The 19,427-nt window shown below is 44.7% G+C and overlaps 1 protein-coding gene across 1 annotated transcript; it reads left to right on the forward strand.

The window, feature by feature from the left end:
* Window positions 1-9,555: 9,555 nt before the first annotated feature.
* MNS1 (meiosis specific nuclear structural 1) lies at window positions 9,556-19,344 on the forward strand. Its single transcript, XM_083712869.1, has 10 exons — window positions 9,556-9,665; window positions 11,012-11,248; window positions 12,175-12,302; window positions 12,696-12,798; window positions 14,361-14,590; window positions 15,083-15,299; window positions 15,380-15,487; window positions 16,585-16,842; window positions 17,122-17,247; window positions 18,962-19,344. The coding sequence occupies exons 1-10, from the start codon at window positions 9,663-9,665 to the stop codon at window positions 19,058-19,060; spliced, it is 1,509 nt and encodes a 502-aa protein (XP_083568995.1). The 5' UTR covers window positions 9,556-9,662; the 3' UTR covers window positions 19,061-19,344.
* Window positions 19,345-19,427: the final 83 nt, after the last annotated feature.

Consider the following 19,427-nt stretch of genomic DNA (forward strand, 5'->3'; position numbering starts at 1 on the left):
ACAATATATTTTTCTTGGCAGGCTACAAATCTGTGCCCATCATGGCTCTCCCCATCATCCAGCTGCTTGAGAAGAGCCATGCATGGAATTGGGAGTATGCAGAGGCAACATTTTTGGGAGGCAAAGTGTGGCAGCCAACTCTGGCACAGTGGGTCTTTGGGCATAGGCGGGTGGTAGAGCGGAAGACTTAAGAGGACCAGCCTATGTGGCACTATCCCCTGGAATGTTCTCTAACTGGAATTAGTGGGATTTGTATCATGGAAGTTTGTGCAGGGAGGTGTCCCAGTGGATTATGCTCCGTTTTGATTCGGGTGTAGGGGCTGCGGCCGTGTGCCCTGCACTGCTCATTCCCCCTCCTAGGTGGAAACGTCGTGGAGAACTTGTGCTTAATAATATGAGATTAGAGAGATCAGTAATGTAACTGCTGCTGGCAGGCCAGAACATAATTTCAAATATTTGAACTATGTGGCATATGTGCATATTTTTCTTTGTTTAAAAGCAGCATCAGTCTCTGAGCATGAGACAGACTCTCAGCCAAGCTCCCTGAGGTCCAACTAATTCAGTAATGAGCAGCGACAGCTCAGTACGTGGTAGCTGTACCAATGCCTGAAACTGTAATATCTCTAGATAAAGATGTGTCTTTCTCTACTTTTCAGAATTCAAAAGGGAGGTCGATGTAATTGGGCCACCTTCACTTTGGGTGAAACATAGTGGCAAAATCGATAACAAATGAGTGCAGCCTAAGGTTGTGTAAAAACATTTCTGGACTTCTGAAAATTAAGTCCAAGAGCCTTATTGTCAGTGAAACATGATAGGTTTATTAACTACTCAGCAGAAAACAGCATCTGAAATACAGCTTTTATCTGATGCAATTTTTCTCCTTAATCTGAATTGTGTATGCGATGGGTGTTTCAGAACATCTGGATGTGGTGATATTTTTTTCTCTTGCCTGCACCTGCAAGCAGAAGTACGCACATAAAACAAAAAAAGAAATTAAATATTTCACAAAGCAAGAGAGGAAGGAGAACTCCATCTAGCCATGAAGCTCAAGGGAACCTGATGACTAGAGCAGAGCTGTAAACATGTTTTAGATTTAATTCTTCTGACAAGTGCCAGTGGTGGCACCTCACACAGGCATAGCATATGCCCAAATTTCAGTGGAGGGATCATGGGAGGCTTCATGAAAAGGCTCAGAGCACACCAGCCTCATTTTTATCTAAAAATAGCCTCACAAATCAGGAAGAACTTGTGTCATTATCTTGATTTCCTAGAATTAAAACAGACTCTCTCCCCTGAAACCCCAGTGGCTACAGATGGCAATTCTCATATGCCCAGAAATATTGTAGTGTTCAAAAATTTACAACCAGCTTACTTGCCCATGGCTGTCTTTCAATGTAGTTTTCAATATAAAATAATTAAAATACAACGAGAAGAAAACTAATTATAGTTGAATCTGGATTACAGATCTTCCCTCTGGGTTTTGGGAGAGTGTTTAATGCTTTGCTCTGCAAGTGCCTCTCCCATTAGGGCTAATTCTAGCATCCACATTCGGGGGTTGTTACTCCAGTAAAGAATTAGTAATAGTATGTTAAAATAATCTAGAATACAACATTACAAACTGTTTTAAAACAAAGTACAATCACAAAAATGGGGTGGATCCTAAAAGCATACAACTCTTAAGGAACCAACTAGCAGCCGCTTTCAAGAGGTTTTTGCTCTTGATCCTGACCTCCAAATCATTGTGTCTCAGCACTATATCTGGGTGCACCACTGTCTATCCATCTTCACAAACCCAATGACCGAACATCTGATTTTGACCCACATTGGAACACGTGCTTGTTTTACCCAGCCCTACCAGCTTTTGTGAATTTGTTGTATTTGTGTGTCTGCAAACATGACATGAAGTCTGCCAACATCAACACCATTGTGGGGGAATCTCCTGCAGACTCCTGCAGTGTCGAGCTGAGCATCCATAGCAGTGACCAAAGGAGAAATGACCACTGGGAGGAGCGCCGGATGCCTGCATCTGCCGCAGCTGCAACAAAACATGTGTCCCCCATATCAGTCTCTACAACCTTCAGCAACCTTCCAAACATTTGATTTCAGCTGCAAAGGCGTGCTCCATTGTCTCTCCAGAAAGACGTACGCCAGACAGACCTTTCAAGTGCTCCCAGAGTTAGCTTTGTGATGCAGGGAAAGAAAATGTATCTAAAGTCATATTGTCTGCTCGGTGGCCGAGTAAGAATTTAGACCTGGGTTTTGTAACAACCGTGCCTGCAATTTTTTTGAAGTGATTTACCGCAACGGCAAGAACATTGGATTGTTGTTGGTTTTTTTAAACCAAATCATCAGGATTTCCTGAGGGCTCTGAATGGAGGATTTGATGTTCTACATTCTTAACATGATTGCTTGTTCATAGTTCATACTGGCACCTGCCTTCAAATGCTTACTGCCAGTTCTGTCATCGTCATTTCAAATATCAGCCCCTGCCTCAATTCCATTTCCATTCATGTAGAATAATGCAGAGTGCAGTTCATATTTCTCCATAAGTAGCAGGATGTCTCAAAGGCTGGATGTACATGCTGTATAGCAGCGCTCAATGTTTTCAGATCAAGGACCTGGCTTTAGTCCAAATACGCATTTAGGAACCAACTTTTAAATTTTGCACACTATTTTGTATGTTGGTAGTGTTGCTGCCGCTCACTAGTTGCAACTTGCCAATCTTCTCTTAAAACATTCATTCCCCAGCCCTGCTTATGTAGCACTACACCACTTTGCATCATGAGGTTGGGCTCTCTACTGCCTGTTTGTAGACTTGTTTTATTGTTTCTGTCAATACTGCCTGCCTGCCTGCCTGCCTGCCATCGTCCTTAGTTCATAACACTAGTTCTACCCCATAGAAGAATGCAGCCACCATTCCATGCTTTTTCCAGGCCACCTAGTCTGCTTTCCACTTCAACGATCAATAGGGCAGCATTGGTGTCCTCCAGCCTACTTTTCAGTGATTTGTTTTTAATTTTTTAAAAAATACTTATATACCTCTAATTCGTAAAGAAAACATCAGTGGTTCACAACATATTGAATGGTGTACATAAAACCAAGCAATGAAAACCATTAGAAAGTTAAAATTAGAAATCAGCTAACTTGTGAAAACATTTATTTAACAGTAGTGCTGCCTGTTATTACACAATTGCCCCCGTCAGCATTCTGGCTACTACATTCTGCAGCAGCTGGAGCTTCTGAAGCAGGCCCAAGGGCAGCCCCACGATAGAGTGCATTACAGTAATCCAGCCTCAATCCAGACAATGGTCAAGTTATCTCTGCTCAGAAATGGTTGCAAACCAGACGCCTAGGCTTCTAGAGACATATCAGGCAATACCACCAAGTTAAGCACTTGCTCCTTCAGAGGGGTTGCATTTCCTGGACATGGGAACCTCCTACTCTGAGTCTGGTATCCTAAGATTCAAGTCGTTTATTGGCCCCTGTCCAGTCCATCACTGCATGCAGTGATCTAGAGCTTTCATAGCCTCTCCTGATTCAGATGTTATGGAGAAGCAGACTTACTTGATAAACCTAATAGTAAATTCTGTTTCCATTAGTGGTTCCAGAGTGTAAAAATTCTGTGTGTATATTTAGCGAAGTTGAAAATAATTTTGGAGAGAGCCTTGCTATTAACAATGCATGAAATTTTGGCTCTTAAGGAGATTCAGCACTTTATTCAGTGCCTTTTCTATCTGAATTATTTAAAAACCGACATTCTTTTTAAACTATGGCTCTGCATTAGGAATGCTATTGGCAATTTGCATCCTAAATAGAATCCTAGCCACAAGGACACACAGAGAATCAATGATACCATTTCCCTGTCACTGCCTGTAGGAAAGCTGTACTTTGTTGTCAAGAAAGATAGCTATAAACAGAAGACAAGCTTCTTAACCCCTCCTGCCCTCTAAAGGAGTTCCAGAAAAATTCCCAAAGCCCTCCCAGATCAGCCAGGTTCCATTCCTTTGAGCTCTACTGCCATCTTCCGACAAAAATGCAGATTTGCAACCTCAATGTTTCTTCTCTGGTCTGCAGTAAATTACTTGGTGAACTCAGGTTGTTGCATCAAAGCAGCTGGAAGAAGATGAGACTTTGCGTTCTGACCTTGGCAGAGGCTCTGGGCAATTGGCAGGTGTGTGGTAAGCAGAAAGGGAACAGGTACGGCTTTTGCCAACATCTTGTTAGAAAAAGCTTTTCCTGTAATTTCAACTGCCAAACAACTGGCAAAAGCTAGTGTGGTTTACTGGGTAAAGTGCTGGCCTAGGACCTGGGAGACCAGGGTTCAAATCCTCATTTGGCCATGCAGCCCACTAGGTTACATGGGACCAGTCACTGCTTCTCAGATTAAGCTTCCTCACGGGTTTGTTGTGGGAATTAAATGAGGAGAGAGGGAGAGAACTGTGTATGCCATCTTGGGCTCCTTGGAGAAAAAAATATGGGACGTATGTGCAATAAATAAAAGGTAGAGTGCTTCCATTTGGGAAAGGATAGTAGGGGTATCTGACTCTAGCTGAAGTCATAAGGTGAAGGGAAAACATGTTCTGACAGTTAGAAATATCTGCAACCTAATTCACTTTTAACTCATCCATAGGCTCTCCATAGGTTGCAACTGCTGTTAATTATAAAATGAGAGATCTGTGCTTCTACTGGGCTCTGAACAAAAAATATACAGAGGAAGTTAATCTTTCTTCTTCTTGGTTTTCCTGTTTTGTACTTCACCCCTCCATACAGATACAAGTACAGGCCTCCCAGCTTCTCGGGGGGACGGGGACGGGTAAAAAAAGACTAAGGCTGCATTCAGACAACGTTTTCTATTGTCTTCCCCTTGTTGCCTTACCTATCATTTTTTGTTCTGGAAATCTAATCAGAGTTTAGCACTTACATTGGGGGTGTGGTAGGGAATCTACTTGCAAGCCTGGAAACCCAGAACATCACAGGAGTTTTGCATTTTAAGTTTTCTGTTGTTTTCCTGGATCACACCCCTACAACCATGTAATAAGTCAGCTCATTAAGGCCAGGTTCCGCAGCAGCTGCTGTTGGTGCTGGTGAAAGGGCAGGTGTCAACCTGTGGTAATGTAGCACGGGTGGAAAATACAGGGAAGAGACTTGCCCTCCCTCAGTTTTCCAATCCCAGTTTGTGGATGCTCCCTGCAGCCCACAACCAAAGCAGGTGTGGCAATGAATGCGCTGAACTGACAACTCATACCCATCAACCACCCAGAATTTACTGGGCCATCCTAGAATTTTTGTAAAATTTGCTTCGAGACTTTGTAAAGTTGATGAACAGGTGTAATAAATAATAACAGTAGAATCCATCTGCATCTGAGTGAGGAGCAAGGGCAACCTGAGGTGTAGTGACGAATTTCCCCCCTCCTCTCGTTCCTTGCTTGCTTGTCCCATATGCTGGTATAGGCATACATGCACACCAGGTTCCAGACATCTAGGCCAGGTGTAAAGAGCACAGGCAACTTCAAGTCAGAGGCGCCTTCATGGCACTTGCTATTTTGCAACAAAAGGACAGGCAGCATTTGCAAATTGAAAGCCAACCAGGATGGTACAGTGAGCTCCTTCTCCCTTGCAGAGTGAGCCCAGCTCCCTGGCTGGCTTCTCCACCCTCTTCATCTTCCTGCTTATTCCAAGTTTCATTAACGTCAATCTTCTGCAGACGGACTGTCATTCACGCTTGCACTGCCTGAGCCATGTCCTCTCTCCAGAGAGCCCCCTTCATCATTCTGATAAATGGGCTGTTAGCAGAGCGCATGATAAAACAGCAGGGATGGGAAGAGGGTTCTCTGTCGCCTATTTCTATGGGCTGCGATGAGGAAGGCAATTCAAGCTGGATTGGGACAAGGAGCTACACAAGGCTGGTCCAATGAGTTAAGGCAGGCTCTTGTTAATTTAGCAATGCATGTGAGTAGCAAAGAGTTTTAAGAGAAGCCCAAGAAGAGACCTGCACACTCCAAGTTGGGGCACTTACAAAAGGAAAGAAGGTAGCCTGCTCTATAGAAGGTAGGGAGCCAGCTTGGTCTGGTTATTGGAGTTTTCTTGACCTCAACCTCCCACACAACAGGGAGGTCAGAATTATGCATGGAGACAGAAGAATCTCTTGACACCCGCTTTAAGGTAGGGGCTAATCATGGGCAGCTGGAGTGTGTGTCTCCAAAGTCCAAAGGGATCCATGTCCCTTCTAAGTGTGCAGTCTTGCCTGTGACACTTTTTCTAAATGGCAATCATATTTATACAATAAAAAGTGTGTGTCCATCACTTGCAAACTGCATAATTGTTTGCTTTTCCACAAGACATATATAGTGTTCATTACCTACAAAGGTTCAAAACTCTACATTGATTCCCAATACATGAAGGTCAGGTTTATAATAAATAATAACAAACCTCATTGGGAAGAATCGTGCATCAGCTTTCATTTGTCTACATTTATTCTAAGCCACCCAGAGCACTTTGTTGTGGGGTGACATGCAAACGGCATAAATAAGCAAATGTGTATGAACGGAAAATGGCCAGGGGCCTGGAAGGAGGCCATTGTTCTGAATTTTCCTTCTTTATCAGACGTTGGCACAAGCTATCCCTGCTGCTATTGCTATTGTATTATTTATGTATTGCCTCTCACAAAGCACAGGGCAGTGCACAACATGATAAAACAGAATACAGCAATAATAATTAAAAGCAATTAATTACACCAACTCAACGAACAACCAAAACAGCAAGACATAAAGAATAACACAGAATCAGCAAGTCTTGAGTGCTGTTGCTTTCTGTTTGTTTGATAGAAAAATTATATTCAATGTATATTCAATCTTTGCTTATATTTCTAGTTCTCTGTCATTTTTGCAAGCTATCTGTGGCAAAGATTGTTAGAAATTAATTGAACTGTATGATCAAACCAACCCCAGCTTGACCCATTAGATCTGCATTTTCTTAGCTTTCCCCTGGGTCTTGGGGGAAGAAGGCAGCTACTTTATTCAGAGACAGTCACCCCTGAGCAGTTGTGAAGTGCTGCTTTATTCTCACAGTTAGGGTCTTAAGCAGAGGCTGATTTAAGTGACTTGTAAAAGGAAGGTCCTTAATCCTTGAAGTTCAGGAAAAGCCCTTTTGAAGATGGCAGGTCTCCTGGCTCATGCATGTTTTATTCCCAAATAAAAATTGATAAAACAATGGCTTGCTAATCTCAAACAGGCAGGACTGGATGGAATTCTCAGTGTGCAGCAATGCCAGGCATTTGACCATCATAGCCAGGCTGTGAAATCACCTCCACTGCCCCAGGTCACACGAGGAAGCCCTGTGTGCTCACAAGCAAAACCTGTGATCTGGACCATCAGTGGTACAGTTAGATCAATTTAGATGCTAGACTTAATGATCTTATGAGGGGTGTCACTCTTTAGGTGGCAACAGGTATTATTTTTCCTACTTCAAAATGTGCTCAACCAGCCTTCCTGGGTCCGGGGTCCTCTTGCTCATCATACTGCACGAAGCCCTGGCCTTCTTCCCCATGATATTTGTGTTATAAAATGTTATGAGATTCTATCAGGTAGTTAAAGGACAGAATGGTGCAAAGAGTATTGAAAGTGGGATAGTATAAGGTAAAGGTAAAGGGACCCCTGACCATTAGGTCCAGTCATGGCTGACTCTAGGGTTGTGGTGCTCATCTCGCTTTACTGGCCAAGGGAGCTGACGTCCAGCTTCCACATCATGTGGCCAGCATGACTGAGCCGCTTCTGGCAAACCAGAGCAGTGCTCGGAAACGCCGTTTACCTTTCCGCTGGAGTGGTACCTATCTATCTACTTGCACTTTGACATGCTTTCAAACTGCTAGGTTGGCAGGAGCAGGGACCGAGCAACGGGAGCTCACCCCGTCGTGGGGTATTGAACCGCCAACCTTCTGATCGGCAAGTCCAAGGCTCTGTGGTTTAAGCCACAGCGCCATGAGTGCCCAAATAGCATCATGGGCACAAGTCATCAAGACCATGCAATAAAAAAGATGTTTGTTAGGGGCCCACTATGAATGACTTATTTCTAGGTTTCTTTTGACAGTGATGCTCCCTTTGCTGCTCAGGCTACTGTCCCATCCATCAAGCAAAACAAGCACATTTCTTAGCGACTTATCCGAGTCTCTAGTAGATCAATATTCTTCTCCTGATGGGTTTAGACCCTTCCAAGCTAATTCACATATGTCTTTTCACTCAAGACAGCAAAATTGTTCCACAAAGAACGCAATGCTATCCCCAACAATGGCTTATAATGTTGCAAACTCAGCAGGAACTAAATAGGCTCATCACAGTCTCATGCATTGCCTACTTGCTTGCAAACAAATTTGGCAATGCACTATGTGTTGCATACTTTAATGAACTTGTTGACAATCATCATTCTAAAGTTTCCTAACTGATGGCTAAAAGAACTTTATTGAACAAGCGGGATATTCTTGCATCAGCTGGGAAGGTTACGCTGCATTTGGAAGCTACATAGAAAATATTTTGGGGAGAATCAGCAGCAGGTTTTTCAACTGCCTTGGGGGCTCTAGTGAGATGCTGGGCACGTCTGATCCACCATTCTCCACCTGCATACTTGTAAATACACACCTTTATTTATTTAATTTATATCTCACCTTTTTCTCCAAGGAGCTCAAGGTGGCATACAAAGTAATCCCCACAAGAAACCTGTTGTAGTCACCCACTGAGCTTCATGGTTGAGTGGGGATTTGAGCCCCAGGCCACCAGGTCCTACTCTGGCACCCTAACCACTACACCACACCCCCCAAGGCCTCCAATGTGTTCTCATCCAGCAGGAAGCTGAACCATTTACCAGTTCCCCTGCAGCTCATCACTGGAGCTCCCAGAAGTGGGAAGCCAAGAACATTTCTTGACTATTTCTAGGGATGGCATTTTCAGTCCAATTAAAACAAAAACAGTGTCTTGTGGCACTTCAAAGGCAAATGTTTTTTGTATATATGTGTGTGGACTTGAGACCATTTAATCAGATGGATGGAGTATTACCTGGCTGGTATATGCACACATACAGGGAGAGAATGTTAATTGTACACTCAGAGGGAAATAAAATGCAACAGTTGCACTACAGCTTAAAACGATATAGAATAATTGCAGTGGCCATTTATACATTCAACGCCGTTGAGGATAACACAAATATCCTGGCATAATACAGTAACTAACGTTGGTAGAAGAATAAAACCCCATGATCAAAACCGAACTTCCTGGCAAGCGCCAATTCAGCAGTTATTGATTGCCGCCTTTTTCTCCAAGGAGCAAAAGGCGACGCAGGCGGTTCTTCCCCTCCCTCCTCTTTAATCCCCACAACAACCCCGTGAGGGAGGCCGGTCTGAGAGGCCGCGGAAACGCAAGAGCACTGCGCAGGCGCAACGGCGCGGGCCAGCAGTTGCCCCGGTAACAGAGCTTCCTCCTTTCCAAAACGGTCCTCGCGGAGGCGGAGTCAAGCTCCGGGCTGGGCCAATCGCAGCTCGGGCGGCGCTCGCAGGCGGGAGGAGGGGTGGGGGCGGGGCTTCTCCCGGAAGTGCCGCCTGCCACCGCCGTTTCCACGGCAACGGTGTGCTTGAGCGGGAAGCGGCCGCTCGGGGAGCCTCCGGGGGCGGCGGGAAGATGGTGAGTCTGGCGGGCGAGTCGGGCCTGAGCTCCGGCCCCATGACGCCGCCGCTGGTCCGCCTCGCAGGGTTGTTGTCGCCGCCAGAATTCCCGGCTGACTCGCAGGCCTCCTTTCGTTTTGCTCTTGTCTCGCCTGCTCAGTAAATACAATTCCGAGGCGGCTCTTCAGGGCGAACGGCCAGCGGGGGGTGGATTAACGGGGCGCTTGTGGATTAACGGGGCGCTTTCCCAAAGCGGCCTCTTGAGTATCGCGTTTGCGCCCCCTGCGCGCTTTCTCAGCGACGAGGAAGTCTCCCTTTGCTTCCCTGGGGGACCTGCAGTGCTTGCATCTCAAGGGGTTGAGGGCGGGGCAGGCGAGGACCCTCTCCATCTCCACACAGGGCCAAAAGCTCAATTAATTTAGCAACCGGGGGGGGGGATCTTCAAGAGCCACCCCTCTTTCTGCCTCGGAAGGCGAGGGCGCCAGAGTTGGCCTTTTCTAGATGATCTCAGCAGCCAGCCAGGCAGCCTGCGGAGAGCTCCCTTCTGACGTCTAGGGTCAAGGTTGCCCTGGCTGTGCCCCTGCACTTCTCTAGGGCCTCAGTAGGGTCTTGCTAGCCTGACTGACTTTCGGATGTAGGAAGCTGCCTCATGCCAGATCCAACCTGCCCATTGAGTCCAGTCCTGTCTGCTCTGTGTGGCAGCTGCTTTCCAAGCCCTCAGGCTTTCCCATTCTTTTGAGACCAAGGGACCTTCTGCATTCAAAGCAGGTGTTCTCTAAGCTATGGCACCTCTAGCTAAGAAAAGAAAATGGACAAAGCTGTTTCTGCTCATGGGCTATGACACTGCCTTGTACACAAGCAATCCCATTATCCATCTCGCTTAGTATGGTCTACTTTGACCCTTGCTGCTTGATCCTTTACGCTGGAGAGATTGAACCTGAGATCTTCTGCATTCAAAGCAGCAGCTTTGATGCTGAGCCAATTGTCCCTCCCATGATGAAGTGTAATTGCCACAACCAGTGTCTGCACTTGCTGCTGCTGGGCTGCCGGCTGATGCATTTGGCTCCCAGCCCTTGCCTGAATAACTGGAGGCACATTTATGGGTAATCTTCTTGTGTTCTAAATGGCACCAGACAAAAAGAGGAGGCGGTGCCACCCTACATGTCTGTTCTGTAAGTGCAACTCCCAATGACAGCACTCCTTAACTTTTGGGTTGTGTTGGTGATCTTGTGTAGAAGAGGAGAAGGGCACCCTGCCAGTGTGAGCCATCTTTCCAGTAGGATGCTGGTGGTCTCAGTCATGGAGAGACCTTGACAGTGCTTTCCTGCAGCCATGAGAATTCTCCCATATCTGACTCCCTTGCAGGCGATGGCACGGCAGCGGGGCGGTCGGGCGCAGCTGACAGCGGCGCAACAGCTGGATAAGAAACAGCATGAGGCTTACTTCCAAGAAATGAGGGAGCTGGAGCACCTGAAAAAGGTGCAGCGCGTTCATCAGCTGGAGGTGATGTGGGAGGCTGAAGACCGTGTTGAGGAGAAGCGTCTCGCACGGCTGCTCAGGGAGGAGGAGCATGAGCGGCGCATGGAAGAGGCTATTCAGAGGGTGAGTCGGATTGTCTGGAGGCAGGGAACTACTCCCCATAATTAAGATCCTGATGATCTGTTGCATATTTGGTGAGTCCCACTGAGTACACTTGCTGAAGTTTGTGTTCTAAACTGCAAAGGGAAAATGAGCCTGGCTGTTCAGCAGATTTGAAGGGAAGAAGGGCCACAGGCTGTAGGTAGGTTAGTGACAGTGGTAGGCTGTGATTTATCTCTGGGAAACATGAAACAATTATAGTAATATTTCACCTAACAAACAGCCTGGCTGGCGGGGGGCTCTGCTACACCAGAGACTCCCAGGACCTGAATAAGAACTTGATGCTCATGGTTGGTTGAGGCGTCTTGCTCTTAGGGCTGAGCTTGCAGCATCCCAAGACATCCCTCCCACCTCCATGGCCCCCAAAACTGGATTCCAGGTAGTGAGACAGCTTATACAAGCTTGGTGGAGTTAGTAACAACTTGGCAATGTCTTGTGTAATGAAAAAGTACTAAAGCTGAATATATGGGTCTTATGCTACGAAATGTTGATGAAGCCTTTCTGAATCTGCTTTGCGTGATCTTTAAAAACTTTTTCAGGTGTTAGGCTGTTGCTTAATCAGAATAAACATCAACTTTGTGCTCACTCTAAGATTAATACTGCTGAAATCTATATCTTCTTTTAAAATGCCAATGTAATTGTAAATATATCTTCTGTCAGTTCAGCACAGTTTAGTATAGCGGGGATCTGAGTGAAAGTGTTCCAGACTGAAGGTATGCAAATAATTTCCATTCCACTGAGGTTTTTTAAGGATTATTGCAGGACACACTAAACCATTTCTTTAGAGGCACACTGGATAATAGTTGCAGGATAATAGTTTAAGAAAATCTAGGCTTTCATTTAAGTTCTAGAATCCAATTCTGATTTGTTAAATTCAATTTTGTGGTCAGGCAGAAGAGAATAAAAGGTTGAAGGAAATGGAGTTGCAACAGGAAGAAAAACTGGCAGCTGAGTTAGCAAGATTAAACCATGAGAAACTCAAAGATGAAAAGATGAGACAGCAAATAAGAGAGACCAGGTATTTCTTTCTTCAACAAATAGGTTTCTTTATAATCCCACATAAAGTTGCAGCTTCCCTAAACTCTAACTGTTGTTTTTGAACCTACCTAATGCTTCTGTTTGATGTCAGAGTTTAGCACTGTTGGGGGCATCATGGCAGATGAAGATAATCTCTGTGGTGTGGCGGCATCTTCTTCTTCCCCCAGCTAATAGATGCTAGTCTAGTGGCTTGTCAGAGTTTTAGCATGAACACACTGGGCTGGTAGAAGCATTCATTTTAATGTTATCTTTTTAAACTATATAAATGTGTTTAAAATCAGATTTGTAAAGTGTCTGCAATGAGAGGTGCCAAAGAAAAGAATGAGAGGCAGTTTTCAACACGTTTCATACTTTTTGTCAATTTGGTTTCTAGTATTGAACTTCGGGAGCTGGAGTTGAAGCTGAAATCTGCTTATATGAATAAAGCGAGGGCTGCCCAGATTGCTGAGAAAGAAGCTATAAAATATGAAAAAATGGTAACTGGCTTTATGGACTGTTCCAGTCTTGGATCTGCTCAGTGTGTGTGTGTGTGTGTGTGTGTGTGTGTGTATGACAACTGACTTAAAATCTTGCTTGTTTGGAAAATGGATTGGTCAGCTTAGTTAGATTTTGGATAAGCCTAGCCCTACTGTTTGTTTTCATTGGGAATTTATGGTAAAGGGTAGGAAAGACATTTAATTAAAGACAACAAAAATGTTTAAAATCCATTTCTAAATTTAAAAATTACATTTTAAAAAGGAGATTTATTTTGGTTAGTAAGAGCAGTGTTTTATTCTACATCTTGATGTCTTCCACCAAGCTAAATCAATGACATGATGCGGACCTAAGCCTGCTTACTCAGGAAAAAGTCCCACTGAGCTCAGTAGAGCTTATTCCCTAGTAAGTGGGTTTTCTTAAGGATTGCTGCCATAACAACCATGCTTGCTTCTAAAGGCAGTGTGGGGGAAACCCCTCAAAGCTGAATTCATGCAAATAGTTTTAAATGTATAGCAAATGGTCTACACAGCACTGCATTGTTTTTCAAAGGTCATCTCTCCAAATGTGATAATTAAAACCTTTCAAGCAGCATGTTTCTAACATGTCTCTTAGTGGGCTTTATCCAATTATGCCATATACAGAGTACATATATTGAAATCAATGGACATGACTAACGTTTCAGTTAAGCCAGATTTAACCCATAACTAGGGACGTGGGTGGCGCTGTGGGTTAAACCACAGAGCCTAGGACTTGCTGATCAGTAGGTCGGTGGTTCGAATTCCCAGGACAGGGTGAGCTCCCGTTGCTTGGTCCCTGCTCCTGCCAACCTAGCAGTTCGAGAGCACGTCAAAGTGCAAGTAGATAAATAGGTACTGCTCCAGCGGGAAGGTAAATGGTGTTTCTGTGTGCTGCTCTGGTTCACCAGAAGCGGCTTAGTCATGCTGGCCACATGACCTGGAAGCTGTACACCGGCTCCCTCAGCCAATAAAGCGAGATGAGCGCCGCAACCTTGGTCGGCCACGACTGGACCTAATGGTCAGGGGTCCCTTTACCTTTACCTTTAACCTATAACCCATAACCCATAACTATCAAACAAGTTTGGCTGCAATTTTGAACCAATTACCATGAAATAATTTCTTTTGAACTCAGCAGCTTTTACTTCTGAGTTAGCATGCTCAGGATTGCACTGTTAAATAAATAAGTACTACATTTTAGGGAAAAATGGCACTGAAATGGTTTACAATGCATCAGATTGTGGTTTGGATTTCTAGTCACTCACCCTAGCTTTCAGTTGCTTTTTACAAAGATTCCATAGCCCTTAGTAGCTTCATTTTCATAATTTTATTTCCATGTACTGCTAGTTTAGCTGAATGGATGCAACAGTGTGTGTGGAGAGAACTATTTCTTGGTGTCGCAGGTGGAAAAAAATGGATAGTTCCTAGAGGGCTAGGTTAATAGGAGATAAATATATGTAAATAATACACTGGGATTCTAGTCTTCTTTGGAGTTTGTTACTCCATTCTTCATTTTTTTAAAAAAAACCAGATTAAAATCTTTTCAGAAAGATGATGCAGAAATATACAAAGCAATGAAGGAAGCTCAAGAAAAGGCAGAGGAAGAAGAGAGGACAGCTGAGGCAAAGCGGAATCAGGAAAAGCTGCTTTATCAGCAAGAACTGGAAAGGCAGCTTGAGGACCGAGAGAGACGGAGGCAGGCGGCCTATGAGGAGTTCCTCCGAGAGAAGCTCTTGATTGATGAAATTGTGAGAAAAATCTATGACGAAGATGAACGGTTAGTTTGACTTCCTGTGTTTATGTTTTAAACTTGTTTAGCCTTACTGTTTGCACTTTGAGTTTTGCAGTAAAACTTGCTTGCTTCTTTGCTGCCTGTTAAATGTCACAAAATGTTAAACAGTCTTGGACCTAATAATGCATAGTAAGAAGTAAGAAATTTTCTCTGGTCTGAGGGGTTCCTTTCTTTATATTTCATCTGTCCAGCCTGCCCTGTGCTTACAGTGCTCACAGTGATGGCAGACCTGCTGCTTCACAGTGAGCAAGTTGTGTGTCTGGTGGCTCCTACTTCAGAGCATTTGAACTTGACTAGAGGACTTTCAGGCTGTGACAGTCACTTAGCTGGGAAAGTTGCCATGAGCACAAAACGGCAGACACTGGAGTGTCCTTAGCTCCCCGGGGGATGGCTGGGTGTGACACATGAAGAGCAGGGGATTCTTAATTATCTGGGTTACATTTAGAAAAGTTACTAAAGTTTGAGACTTCTCCATAGAGCAAAACAAGGAAGACTAGAGAAAATGAGAGCAACTCAAAGGTTCATAGAAGAATTTAAAAACGATCAAGCTATGAGGAAGAAAAGGCAGCGTGAAGAGATGGAAGAGGAAAACAGAAAACTCAAGGAATTTGCCAACATGTGGCAGGAAAGAGAAGATAACAGGATGGCAAAAATCCAGGAGAATGAGGAGCGGAAGCAAAAGCTCCAGAAAATGGTATTGAAATGCCTCTTAAATTTCCTTCCTTTGATATGAGAGGCAGCAGGTGCCTAAAATCTCCTTCCTCTCCATGACAGCTTGAAGAGGCTCTAGAAAGGGAGCAGCAGGAACGGGAAGAACTTGAACAAATCCGTGAAGAGCTGTATTTCGAAGAACGAGAAGAGGAAAACCGAAAAAAGGAGATGGTAAGTGACTGCAGTTTTTAGTCTTGTTCTGGGCCTGCACAAGAGAGCTTAGTAGAGTTAAATAGTAATAATTTAAAAGCACATTCCCCTGCCCCCCCCCAATTGCCCTCCCTGTGAAATAGCAGCTTCAAGAGCTTTGTTTAGTTAGTTTCCATGGCTTGTTAACCTCCACTACTTCATATTGCTGCAGACATCTTTGTCTTCCTTAGATATACCCCCTTCATGTAGACAAAGCAGTAGCCCTTTCTGTACTTCCTTCTTCCCAAGGGACAGTATTTCATCCAACGTGAATTTGTGAGGGTGTTTTGCCCAAGGGCTATGTAACACTCCTCTCCAGGTCTTGCCTGTTTGAGGAGGAAGGCTGCACTTGCCCCAGGATCCTCTCTCTTCCCCATCAGGTGTCCCCATGTCTCCTAAGACTGTCTTGAATGACAAGTTATTGCAGTATAAAGGTATGGCAAGGTTTTCCAATCTGTGGTCCATGGACCATCAGTGATCCACAAGCCCTCTATCAGGTGGTCTGTGGCATATCTCTGAGGAATGGCGGAAGTAGCAGCAGCAGCTCTGTCATTCTTAGAACCTAGTGGTCCACCTGGAAGGTGTGTGGGATGGGCTGGAAGTGATCAGGAGAGAAAGCACTTGAAAAGGGGCAGGGAAGATTAGCAGCAAAGATAATGTGAGGCTACATTTAAGAAGTTTAATCTGGATTCCATAAAAAATCATACAGCATGTAGTGCAGTGTGTTACATTTGCTACAACAGGCAGAAAAATCATTAAATGGTCCTCCAAGACTCTCAGCACTTTTCAGGTGGCCCGTGGAGAAAAAAGTTTGGGAACCACTGTATTGAAGGTAGTAGTGCAGGCAATTCCTGGGGGTTGCATTCTGGGTTATTGTATGCATTGGTGGAGTGCACATAAGCCCGCCTCATCCTGTTACGCCCCCATCACACCCTCTCCTGGGTCTGAAAATGGCCCATGCATACAGGGTGGCACATAAAACGGGAGTTGCCTGTATCTTGCCTAATTGTTCACCCTGTGAACTGGCAGTACTTTTTTTTTTTAATGACTGTTGTATGCTGTACACTCCTTCCCTGCAGGAAGAGTTGGAGAAGAAACTTAGGCAGCGCCTGGAATTGCGCAAAGCGTACGAAGACCAGTTGGCCATGAGGGAGGTGATGCGGCAGGCCATGAAGGAGGAGGAGGAGGCCTTCCGCCAGTCCATGCTGGCCAAGTTTGCCGAGGACGACCGTGTTGAGCAAATGAATGCTCAGAAGCGAAGAATGAAGCAGCTGGAACACAGGAGAGAAGTAGAGAAGCTCATTGAAGAGCGGAGAAAGCAGTTCATTGCAGACAAGGTGAGAAACTGGCCTCTTTTGACAAAACTAGCCAGAGCTAATAAGGCAGCTCCAGGTTCTGTGCACAGCATTTCAAGTAGGGCAATGCATGCACTTTTATAAACTAAGAAAATCTTTAATAAAAAACATTGCAGGGGGCAGGGAAATATTAGAGCAACCCGTGGCTTTAAAGCCAGAGCAGAAGCATTTTGTTTTTCACAGGGCAAAAATCTACCATAGCTTCATGAAATTGGGTTTTGAACTAGAAAAAGGTAATACATTTTTATTACTTCTGTATAGGAACGCGAACTTGAAGAAATGCAACTTGAAGAAAGAAGGAAAGGCATTGTTAATGACATCATTGAGGAGGAGCGGCAGAAGCTGCTTAAAGAACACGCAGTGAAACTATTGGGATATCTTCCCAGAGTAAGTAGAGACAAATGCAGCTTAATGGGGGTGAAATAGCAGCAGCAGCAGCAAAGTTCCCTGAATTAGGATATCCAGGTAGCATTTAACATTGGAGCAGGGGCAGGCAGTCTCTCCCATGGCCAGCTCTCATCATTCACATGGAAAATCTATGTGGTTCTGGTGAAAAACGGAATTCTAATCGTGCAAGACTGAAGCCCACATTCACCTGTCTTAAAGGACAAATGAACAAGGCTTAGAGTGGGAAGGATGAGAGAAAAAGTAAAGCTGCATGACTGAAACTCTTTGGGGGTTTGCTTTGAACACGGAAGGGAGAATGTGCAGTGAGCTCTGCTCTCTCAATGATACTCTGCACACCAGGCAAACACCTTGTTAGTCTGAAGGGGGGCTGGCTTACTTGCATGTAGGGTTTCCAACAATGGGACAGGAGCCCTGCACATTGGCACTTAGTCTTTCACACATGCAAACTGAATGTCTGAAAAGAGCTTGAGTGTAAAGGGGGAAGGCGGGGGGGGGGGTGGCATGGATAGGGTGTTTAACATTTGTTTATTTGTGAAAGAGAGGGGATTTTGGAGTGGAATCTTGTTTTGATTCTGGGACAAAGTGGGGAAGGATGGGTTAGTAGAGAAGGCAGGGCAAACCTGTAAAAGATGCTTCCTCATGTATATTTACTCAGAGTAAAGCCCTGCTGTTTTAAAACAAAATCTTTCACTTTCCCCCGCTTCTCACCCTTTCACCCCTGCATTCTCAATATGGTGCTCTAGTTGTTTTTGTACTCAACTGCTGCCTTCCCTCATTTCTCTTTGCCTTCCCCAGAGGTCCCTCTGTGCCCTTGCCTGTCAGTCCCCCTTCAGGTTTTGCTGTTTCTGTCTCTTCACCCCCTTCTCCATCCTTCCTTGCTGAATTTAGTGGCTGCAATACATAAGGTTTTCCCTCTCCTGGAGCAGCTAGAATGGGAGAATCTGATAGTCTAGAAGGGGCAAGGCTGCTTTGAGATTTATTTTCTCAAAATGCAAAAATCTTACAGCCTTGACCCCTGCTTCCACTAATCCTGAACTTCATATTAGCATATTACAATGCATCACTATAGTGGAAGCTTATCACCAAACTCCAGTTTGGTACACAGTGCCATTGCCACTTAAGCAAAGTACAGTTAGCAGGATAAAAAGAATTAAATGCAACATAGAACAAAGCACAAACCATTAAATGTTGTGCAAAATAAAAAGTGTTTGAGAACCTTACTGTGCAGGCTAATTCTTACAGACTTCCAGTAACTACAATCTTAAAATGCCTTTTATGGTGTCATATTGAATTGAATGGGACGCAGGTGGCGCTGTGGGTTAAAGCCTCAGCGCCTAGGACTTGCCGATCGAAAGGTCGGCGGTTCGAATCCCTGCGGCGGGGTGCGCTCCCGCTGCTCGGTCCCAGCGCCTGCCAACCTAGCAGTTCGAAAGCACCTCCGGGTGCATGTAGATAAATAGGGACCGCTTACCAGCGGGAAGGTAAACGGCGTTTCCGTGTGCGGCTCTGGCTCACCAGAGCAGCGATGTCACACTGGCCACGTGACCCGGAAGTGTCTCCGGACAGCGCTGGCCCCTGGCCTCTTAAGTGAGATGGGCGCACAACCCCAGAGTCTGTCAAGACTGGCCCGTACGGGCAGGGGTACCTTTACCTTTACCTTTACTGAATTTAATATTGTTCTTTGTGTGTTCAGGGAGTTCTTAAAGATGAGCAAGATGTTAACATGCTGGGAGAAGAGTTCCGGCAAGTTTATCAAAAGAGAAAAGGCGATGGGCCAGCGCACGACAATTGAGACCTAAGTTTGCTTCAAGAAGTATTCGAAGAAGCTCTGGGACTGTATAGAGTGCAGTGTTCTTACTGCTAGGTAATTTTTGCCTCTAAATCATTCCATGTGTCTTTCAACTGCCTTCGTTTTTATAGTGATAAAATTATTTCTGCAAAAATAGCTACTTTTGTTTGCGTTTTGTGCTTATGCTGGAAATGGGGAGCTGAATTTATCTTCACTTGACAGAAATGAAGTTGTTGCAAAAGTCTGATAGCTTCAAGTGTGTTTACTTTAAAAATGCTTTAAACTCATACATAGCTAAAACGTCTACAGCTTATTTAATAAGTGATTGGAAATGTACTCATTTATTTGTGCTTCTGTGGAGGGAACTGTG

The sequence above is a fragment of the Podarcis gaigeae genome (assembly GCF_964106915.1).
Source record: "Podarcis gaigeae genome assembly, chromosome: 14".
Taxonomy (NCBI): Eukaryota; Metazoa; Chordata; class Lepidosauria; order Squamata; family Lacertidae; genus Podarcis; species Podarcis gaigeae.

Excerpts from the sequence above, each read along its gene's own strand:
- MNS1 (XM_083712869.1), top strand. Across the intron at positions 15,488-16,584 it reads AAAACCGAAAAAAGGAGATG|GAAGAGTTGGAGAAGAAACT; the intron begins GTAAGTGACTGC and ends CCTTCCCTGCAG. Across the intron at positions 16,843-17,121 it reads AGCAGTTCATTGCAGACAAG|GAACGCGAACTTGAAGAAAT; the intron begins GTGAGAAACTGG and ends ACTTCTGTATAG.